Source organism: Brachyhypopomus gauderio, chromosome 1 (genome assembly GCF_052324685.1).
Source record: "Brachyhypopomus gauderio isolate BG-103 chromosome 1, BGAUD_0.2, whole genome shotgun sequence".
In the NCBI taxonomy this organism is placed as follows: domain Eukaryota; kingdom Metazoa; phylum Chordata; class Actinopteri; order Gymnotiformes; family Hypopomidae; genus Brachyhypopomus; species Brachyhypopomus gauderio.
In genome coordinates, this window is record NC_135211.1 from 41501939 (window position 1) to 41511938 (window position 10000).

Consider the following 10000-nt stretch of genomic DNA (forward strand, 5'->3'; position numbering starts at 1 on the left):
TCTCACACACCCAGTAATCACCATGCATCTCTTCCTGATGCAGGTCATCACAGCAACAGAATGCTAACACATGCAGTTTCTATAGGAACATGCTTATTTTATATTAAGAACTGAGTAACCATAACAACGACTCCTCATCAACACCATCACGCGTGCTTTTAGTGAAAATGTGAGGGGTGTGTGTGTGTGTGTGTGTGTGCGTGTGTGCGTGCGCGTGCGTGCGTGTGTGTGCGTGCGTGTGTGTGTGTGTGTGCGTGTCTGCGTGTGTGTGTGTGCGTGTGTGTGTGTGTGTGTGTGTGTCTGCATGTGTGTGTGTCTGCATGTGTGTGTGTGTGTTGGTTTTTTTCTGCATTGTGTCTAATAAGCTTTGCGGTTTTATCTAGTGTGTAATACATTTTGACTATTGCTAAATTGAGTATATATATATATATTAGTGTGTGTGTTGACGGTGACGATGATGGTGATATTGACAATGATGAAGACGTTCTCAGGCACTTCTCCGTCTCTTCTCCATCTCCCAGGTGTGGGCGTGGTCCTGAGGGGGGAGGAGAGGTGTGTGTGGACCCCCTCCACCCAGAACCGCCTCCGCCCCCGCAGGCCTGCTGACGCCCCCCGCCCCAGAGCAAACACTACACCTGCTCAACCTGCCGGCACAGGTGTGAACACACACACACACACACACACACACGCACACACACACACAGACTGATTGATCACCGGGTTATGGGTCGTTAATCAGCAGGACTGCTCTCATCACTGATTGGTCATATGCTAATGAGGGCCTGACTGGGTCTCTTTGATGACACGTTTGAGGTGTGAAACCACGTGGGCGTAAAGACGTTTGTTGGCGAAGCCATCTGGGTTTTGTTTTGGTTTGGTTGTCTTGTGCTCCAGGGTCGTTTCACTAATGGACTGATTTCACTAATGGACTTTACCTGTGAAGTTAGGAAGGACGGCGTGTGGTCCAGAGAGTTTCAGCACTGGTCATGTCTGCAGAATCAGTAGGTCTTGTAGAGTGAGTGAGGAGGTCTTTGCGTCTGTAGAGTGAGGAGGTCTTTGGCGTCTGTAATTGAGGAGGTCTTTGGCGTCTGTAGTTGAGGAGGTCTTTGGCGTCTGTAGTTGAGGAGGTCTTTGGCGTCTGTAGTTGAGGAGGTCTTTGCGTCTGTAGAGTGAGGAGGTCTTTGGCGTCTGTAGTTGAGGAGGTCTTTGGCGTCTGTAGTTGAGGAGGTCTTTGCGTCTGTAGAGTGAGGAGGTCTTTGGCATTTGGCTAATCTTTGGCTAATAGATTAGCCAAATGCCAAAGACATGGAGATTAGGTAAATTGGTCTTCCCTGATTCCCTGACAAATTCTCCCTGAGTGGGTCTGTGTCTTCATGTTCAATAAAAAGCAGTTGTCTGAATGTGTGTGTTTGTATGTCCAGTGGTGGATGGTGCTCTGCCACTAGGGTCTGTCCTCTCTCCCCTTCCTGCACCCCATTCAGTCCCCCAGGGGGCTGTGGATCCCGGTAGAGAGTACGCTGTGCGCAATTGGCTGCCGCTTCTCGCTGGAGTGTGATTGGTTGTGTAAGACTTGAACCTGTGTTAAAATTGTAAAGCGTCCTTGGGTATCTAGAAAGGCGCTATATAAATTGAACATTCATTCATTCATTCATTCATTCATAATATATTTGGCGTCTTCATTACGGTGCAGAGACCACATGGACATAATTTAATTTCACCTGTGAATGTCTCTAAAGAAACAGGAAGTAGCTTCACTATTTGAAATGATTGACGGGCCTGTGGAGTAATCAGGGTGGGGATCAAGGACTTAACATCTCAACTCAATCACCCATCAACTGACGCATAATAGACTCCTCCCACCCACATTAACATTCAAATGTCTTCATCACCATGACACCAGTCAGATGTTCTTAACCTCTGCTGCAGGCGGCTGTTTAATTCTTGCTCTGGGTTCTCTAGACTTCACTTCTAGACTTCACTTCTAGAGGTCTTTGAGTTCCAGCAGTGTTTGGTGGTCTGGAGATCAAATGAAGTTTGACTTTTTCTGCACTGTGCTGTTAGGCCAGAAGGCTTGCCAGACCGGGACCAAGACTACCCAGAATGCACTGCAACGCAGCGGGGCAGCAAAAGTCAACCGAGCATCCTCAGCAGCAGGTACGTGTGTGTGCGTCTGCGTGTGTGTGTGTGTGACCGTACATATGTGTGTGCGAAAAGGTTTGTGTCTGTGTGTGTTTTTGAATGTGTGGGCATGTGTGTTTGTGAATGTATGTGTGGCTGCACAAGGCCGTGTGTGTGTGTGTGTGTGTGTGTGTGTGTGTGTGTGTGTGTGTGTGTGTGTGTGTGTGTGTGTGTGTGTGTGTGTGTGAATCAGAGTTTGTGTTCCGGCATGTTATCCTGCCTGTTGTGTAATCTCACGAATCTTCATTAAATACAGTAGTCAACATGGAACACTCTGTTCAAAACCTGCTTGATAAGCACACATACACAGAATAAAGGCTTTGATTCCAAACTAGTACAGAATCTTGTGTAGAGAGAGGAGAGAGAAGAGAACTATTTGTCTACTTAAAAGATTTTGCGGTTGCAATAAGTTAAATGATTAGATGTTAAGTTATATGTATGTGTGTGTGTGTGTGTGTGTGTGTGTGTGTGTGTGTGTGTGTGTGTGTGTGTGTGTGCGTGCGTGCGTGCGTGAATGATTGGGACACACACGCATGTCCTCATATGGCTTTGGTTAGGTATAAAAATTATTTGAGGTCACGTAAGCCCCATGATCTTTCTACAAATCACCTCTTCAGGATGTAGGGCTGCTCTATCACACACACACACACACACTAAAATTTAAGACCACTCATTATTTACATGTGCATGAAAGAGCTTGTGTATGTATGTCAGTGGGTGATAGAGACTTGGAGAAAGGAAGGAGACACAGAGTGTTGGGACAGAGACACAGGGCAGAAGACATGAAAGACCGTGGGGGTCCAGGGACACGGGGCAGAAGACATGAAAGACCGTGGGGGTCCAGGGACACGGGGCAGGAGACATGAAAGACCGTGGGGGTCCAGGGACACGGGGCAGGAGACATGAAAGACCGTGGGGGTCCAGGGACACGGGGCAGGAGACATGAAAGACCGTGGGGGTCCAGGGACATGGGGCAGGAGACATGAAAGACCGTGGGGGGGGTAAGAGTACAGAAAGAGTACCCAGCCCCCCCCCCCCCCCCAGGTTGTGGCAGACCTTCTCCTGACTCCCCTAGGGGGCGCTGGTGCTTCTCACCTTGATGTTGGACCGCAGGGCGTGTTTGTGACATGCCCTTTACAATCAAACTGAAGTCAGCAGAGATGCTGTTCTTTAAAGAGCAGTCTGGCACATTGTGTGTGTGTGTTTGTGTGTGTGTGTGTGTGTGTGTGTGTGTGTGTGTGTGTGTGTGTGTGTGTGTGTGTGTGTGGGGGGTGTGTGTGTGTGTTTGTGTGTGTGTGTGTGTGTGTGTGTGGGGGTGTGTGTGTGTGTGTGTGTGTGTGTGTGTGTGTGTGTGTGTGTGTGTGTGTGTGTGTGTGTGGGGGTGTGTGTGTGTGTGTGTGTGTGTGTGTGTGTGTTAGTGTGTTAGAGAGATTAAGAAACACCATGAGATAAAAACTCATCTCATGAGTAGTGTTATTCATGCACTACTCAAAGGCTTTCTTTTCAACAATGCCCCTCATCTATATTCTGACGGTCTTCTGCTCTTCATTACCCCCCTCCTCTCTCCCTCCCCCCCCCTCTCTCTCTCTCTCTCTCTCTCTCTCTCTCTCTCTCTCTCTCTCTCTCCCCCCTCATGTTCTCCTCCCCTGTCTGTTTAACAAAAGCATCCCCTCATGGCTCCAGCCCTCAAGGGTGGGGTCCGGTCCTGGAGATCAGAGACGTACACACATTCATCTAGTGAACTCATCCAGTTCAAAAACATAAACTAGGGTGCTGAAATGAGAACTAGTCAAAGAGGTAGGGAGGAGAGAGAGAGAGGGAGGGAGGGAGGAGAGAGAGAGGGAGGGAGGGAGGAGGGGGAAGAGAGAGGGAGGGAGAGAGAGAGGTAGGGAGGAGAGAGAGAGGAGGCACACAGGATAATTATCCTCAGCCCCACCTACACGCTGCTCTTTACACAGTTCCCCTCCCCCTTCTGTGTGTGTGTGTGTGTGTGTGTGTGTGTGTGTGTGTGCACGCACCGCATATGTGGGTGTGTGCATGCCACAGAATCAAAGGGATGCTGATGATGCTCTTTGTGTGTGTTCATGTGTGTGTGTGTTCATGTGTGTGTGTGTTCGTGTGTGTGTGTGTGTAGTAGAGAGAAGCGGTGAGTGTTCCCGCTCTATCACTCCATCACACTCGCCGTTTCCAAGACAGCTTCTCTTCATCGCCATGGTTGCTGTTGAGATACCGTGCTCAATGGCAACCTGACCTAGCGGGAGTAAGGGAGGGGCTTATATGGGAGTAGGGGAGGGGCTTACACAATTTTTAATTTATTTCTTTGCTTGATTCCGGTGCTTTTGCGGGAGAGAGCGAACCGTCTGACTGCAGGAGACGCGTTTGTGACCGGCGTAAAGACGCTCGTGGTGAAGGGAGTGTGTTGTGTTCCGGTGTTTCTGCGTGGATGTGGTGTGTGTGTGTCGGCGGGGGTGCGTGCGCTGTGTTGGGGAACCATGCTGTGGTCTTCTCGCCTCCCTCTCTCTAACTTCCACGTGAAGCTCACGGCTAAAGGACTATTCCAAAACCTACAGCTGCCCACAACATGCAAGAAGACGGCGTTAGCCTTCCACTCAGGTCTGAGCGTGTTTCTCTCTCTCTCTCTCTCTCTCTCTCTCTCTCCCCATCTCCATCTCTCTCTACCTCTCTCCATCTCTCACTGTCTATCTCTTCCTCACTCCCTCTAACTCACTCCCCCCCCTCTCTCTCTCTCTCCCTCTCTCATTCTCTTGTTAAATGTATTTTAAACATATATATTTGTAATACTATATCTGGGTCTAAAGAGGTGTATATGTAATGGTAGTGTAGGTGGTTGGGGTGTGGGTGTGTGTAGGTGTGGGTGTGTGTAGGTGTGTGAGTGTAGTTGTGTGTAGCCTGGTGTCGCAGTGTCAACTTTAACATTGTAACGACATTGTTAAATGTGGGGTACATGCTAATTTATGTGTAATGACATTGTTAAATGTGGGGTACATGCTAATTTATGTGTAACAACATTGTTAAATGTGGGGTACATGCTAATTTATGTGTAACAGCATTGTTAAATGTGGAGTACATGCTAATTTTCCTGCACGGTTGCTATGGCACAGTCAGACTGGTAAATTTCTGCTACTGGTAACCCCACATCCACCTTTTAGAGCACGCTCAGACGCTCTAAAAGAGCACGGTCAGCCCTAAACCACACCCTCCGGGCCAGGGTCAGCCCCGCCTCCCTCGCCTAGACAGTATGAGAGTCCGGCTGTAGTGTGGTGACCTAGTGCTGGACACCTTACTGGGGTTGACATATGCCTACTGTTACCATGGTGACCAGAAAGAACGTTCTGAAAAAAAATTTATTTTTAAAAAAGCCTGAGTGAGTGTTTATGTCTCTGCACTGGGGACTATATCAGTGATCCACATAGACCGACACACACACACACAGACACGTTTCTGTGGAAACAGAAGAAACTGTGTATCTGTGTATGTGAGTGTATCTCTGATTTACTTGTTTGGGGTTAGTTAGGGGTTATTATGGGTTGTTTGGATTAGTTAGTGGATGTTGGGATTAGTTAGGGGTGTGTGTCTTTTGTGTCTGCTTGCCTGTGTGTGTGTGTGTGTGTGTGTGTGTGTGTGTGTGTGTGTGTGCGTGTGCGTGCGTGCGTAACAGATATGTGGACCGTGAGTATCAGTGTGGACAGTATCAGTGTGGACAGTGAGTGTCAGTGTGGACAGTATCAGTGTGGACAGTGAGTATAGTGGACAGTGAGTACAGTGGACAATGAGAATCAGTGTGCACAGTTAGTATCTGTGGACAGTGAGTATCAGTGTGGACAGTATCAGTGTGGACAGTGAGTGTCAGTGTGGACAGTATCAGTGTGGACAGTGAGTGTCTGTGGATAGTGAGTGTCACCGTGTGGACAGTATCAGTGTGGACAGTATCAGTGTGGACTAGGGATGTCCCGATCCAGCTTTTTGAACTTCTGATCTGATACCGATATTTATTTGCACTTTCGATCCGATACAGATATCGGCCGATACCGATACCGGCCTATCCGAGCTTGTATTAAAGTTATTTAGCCAACTTGCGTTTCTGCCAGTATTAGTTGTGTAGGACCTTTCTTTTTGTCTTCGGTTTTCTTTAGAAACTCTTCATGTTGTTTATGGTGGTATTTCGCTAAATGCTTGATTAGATTGGTTGTATTAAAAGTTCTTACAGCTTTACCACCACGCTTGACTTTACTGTGGCATATGTTGCACTCTACCTCTTCGTCTTTGTCGTCCTTTAAGGTAAAATAATCCCACACAACTGACATTTTTACCGATAACTTCAAATTTACATGGCTGTCTTAATGGTTAGGAGATGCCACTGAGCTAAATTGGGGAGATGCTATGCTCGTGTGCTGAAGGTGTGCTGGAAAATGCGAACTGGATTTTACTCTCACTGGCTAAATGGGTGCGGATCGAACTAGATTGGGAGTCTGGATCGGCATTTTCTCCTGCCTACCGATCCGATACCGATACGCATTTTTTGCAAATATCAGCGGCTGCTCCGATCCAAATTTCGGATCGGGACAAGCCTAGTGAGGACAGTGTCAGTGTGGACAGTATGAGTGTGGACAGTGTCAGTGAGGACAGTGTTTTGATGGCTGTAGTGACAGAAGCTTCCATCACGACACACGGTGCTGTGATTAATGATGAGAGATTAAGAGAGATTAATCCAGTCTGGCCTGGATCGGAGTGACTGAGGATTGATGGATTATGGAAATCCCATATTGACAGAAAGTGTTGTGTGTGTGTGTGTGGTAGGTGTGGGGTAGGTGGGGCATAGGTGTGGGGTAGGTGTTGGATAGGTACATGGTAGGCGTGGGGTAGCTGGGTTTTCTCTGAACGTTTAACATTGTTAGATGGTTCCTCTGCACCAAGCAGCTCTTTAAATCTTCTTGGAGTAGCGTGTACACAGACCGCAGTGGAGGGCGGGTGTAGTCAGTCAGGGTCCTAGTGCCCCCCTCTCTGAGCGCAGCTGGTACGGTGGGGGGAGCAAGATGTTAGCGGCAGACATGGGGGCCCCTACTTTCACACATGCTGTCTACTGTGTGTGTGTGTGTGTGTGTGTGTGCAGAGCCGGAGTGGCTAATCGGGAGATTCGGGAGGGTTCCCGATGGGCCGGCTCATGTCAGTCTCTAGTTTGGGCCGATTGGGAGGGAAAAATAATTTTGGGCCGGTGTTCTGTCGAATTGTGCTTTGCATCGAGTTATGCTCGTTTGCGGTTTTGCGCATGCGCAGACCCACAGGCTTGTCATTTGTTTCCACGCTATGCTCCCTTTCTGTCGAGTTTATGTTCAGGTGATAACTTAAATAAATCTTTAAAAAGATAAATCTTTTTTTATTATGTTTTTGTTAGCAAGCATGTGCATGGGTCTGTATTGGAAGCATGATTCGATGTATGATATCAGCCTATCGAGATATGCTATCCATGTAAAATGTTAATAAGGAAGCTATAATGGATTTAAATCCATGGATTTGGCCATACATACAGTGCACGTACTTGATTTTATAATTACAATGCGTCATAATACCGAGTTAGGCTATATTTTATGGGAAACGCACAACTGCAAGCATTGTTCGACAAAGTAGCACAACTCGACAGAACACCGGATTTGCGTATGAAACTCCAGGGCTGAAAAAGTGTCCCACTCCGGCCCTGTGTGTGTGTGAGTGTGTGTGTGTCTGTATGAGTGTGTGTGTGTGTGTGTGTGTGTGAGAAGTAGACGCAAATATGTTTGTGTAAGGCAGGTAGGAGTGCATGTTGCAGGTTGGTGTGTGTGTTAGCATGTCCTGTTGGGTTTATGGACTCGCAGCTCTGTTGTAACACAGGTTCTGAGAGTTTGCCATTGAGAACAGCACCCCCTGGTGGCGATTCTCTTCCTTCACCTCCAAGAAGAGGTAATCTGCCTTTTACCCTTCAGTGCTGGTGTACATCAGAGATCCACTCGTGGAGATCCACTCGTGGATATCTCCCTTCCTGCATAGGACAGTCCCGCCCCTCATCTAACACACACACTCCACACTTTAACCTAATCTCACACACTTGCGTCATACAGTCTCTTAATGTAATCTATCAGATTGCAGGATTTGATGAAGGCCAGACATACGTTAGGTTAAACTAATCTGATCTCTGATCTTTTTTCACCTGTTTCCAAGGGAGGGGCTTTATTCTGACTGACATGTGACTTGATGTGTCTGGTGATGCGTATTTTAGTAGGACACTTGTCTTTCTTTAAGCCTTTCAGATCTGTGTGTGTGTGTGTGTGTGTGTGTGTGCGTGTGTGGTGAAGAAATGACCCAGTGGCTCTAACATAATTAATTGTGGCATATGTCTAGAGAAATGGTCATTATAGATTATGAGTAAGTTAAGACGGCTAATTTAAGATTATGGGTAATTCAAGATTATGGGTAATTCAAGATTATGGGTAATTTAAGATAAGATGACGGATGATGTTTTATCATTAATGGAATTGAATTACTCAAATACAGGAAGCCTCATTAACGATGTTATGGATTCACATTGTGTCGAATTCTTCAGGGAATGTGTGTGTGTGTATGTGTGTGTATGTGTGTGTATGTGTGTGTGTGTGTGTGTGTGTGTGTGTGTGTGTGTGTGTGTGTGTGTGTGTGTGTGTGTGTGTGCGCGCATGTGTGCGCGCGTGTGAAGGCCGTCTGAAAAGGAATTTATCACAGAGACCGCATTTAGATTAGTTTCCATAGTGATGAACAAGAAGTGGATTATTTTGACTGAACTGATAATTAGACTCTAATATTCAAATCCAATTAATAATTAATAGATTATTCTAGAAACCCTCTTCAGTGTTCATAAATGCAGTGTTTAGTGTTTTTAAATGCAGTGTTTAGTGTTTTTAAATGCATGGTTTAGTGTTTTAAATGCAGTGTTTAGTGTTTTTAAATGCAGTGTTTAGTGTTTTTAAATCCAGTGTTTAGTGTTTTTAAATCCAGTGTTTAGTGTTCCTAAATGCAATGTTTAGTGTTTTTTAATGCAGTGTTCTTAAATGTCATCTTGGGGTCTGGAGTTCTTGGGTCCTGAGCAGTTGTGTTGTAGACATTAGACGTCTTGCACCAATGCTCCAGTAGAGGGAGACCTTTCTACCTCCAAACTCTCCCGGTCATCTGAGGACAGTTTGAACAGCAAGCTCAGAGAGACGCAAGTATCAGCGATCCCTTTTGGAACTGATCTCCAGTCAGCTTTCCGTCTGGACTTCTGGCTTACGTTGGGAGGCTGATTGAGAATGCTGCTTTGTGAAATATACCTCAGGCAGTCCTAGTTAAAACATGTAAGGTGTCCAAAGCATGTAAAACCCAGGAGGGGTAAACTAGACTCATCGCCCTGGTCTTCACACTCAACCTGCTCCTACAGTACATCAACACTCACTGGGTGGGGGAGCCCTGTCACACTGAGGCGTGTGTGTGTGTGTGTGTGTGTGTGTGTGTGTGTGTGTGTGTGTGTGTGTGTGTGTGTGTGTGTGTGTGTGTGTGTGTGTGTGTGTGTGTGTGTGAGAACAGTTCACCTTATACATCTTTAAATGGCCAACACTTTACTCGAAGGTTAAAGCCACATGCTCCAGTGGCTTATAAATCTGTCATAGACACACCCGTGTGTGTGTGCGGGTGTGTGTGCGGGTGTGTTGTTGTGTGCGGGTGTGTTGTTGTGTGCGGGTGTGTGTTCTTGTGTGTGAGTGTGTGTTCTTGTTTGTGTTCTTGTGTGTGTGTGTGTGTGTGTGTGTATCTATGGCAGCCA

At 46.8% G+C, this 10000-nt stretch overlaps 1 protein-coding gene across 1 annotated transcript in view; it reads left to right on the forward strand.

Annotated features, from left to right (window-relative positions):
- The window catches only part of mtus1b (microtubule associated tumor suppressor 1b), a 36444-nt gene that overhangs the window by 7340 nt on the left and 19104 nt on the right, over window positions 1-10000 (forward strand). The window contains exons 5-6 of the mRNA XM_076986282.1: window positions 522-656; window positions 2062-2154. Coding sequence (XP_076842397.1) covers window positions 522-656; window positions 2062-2154 — 228 coding nt within the window. The remainder of the gene's footprint in view (window positions 1-521; window positions 657-2061; window positions 2155-10000) is intronic.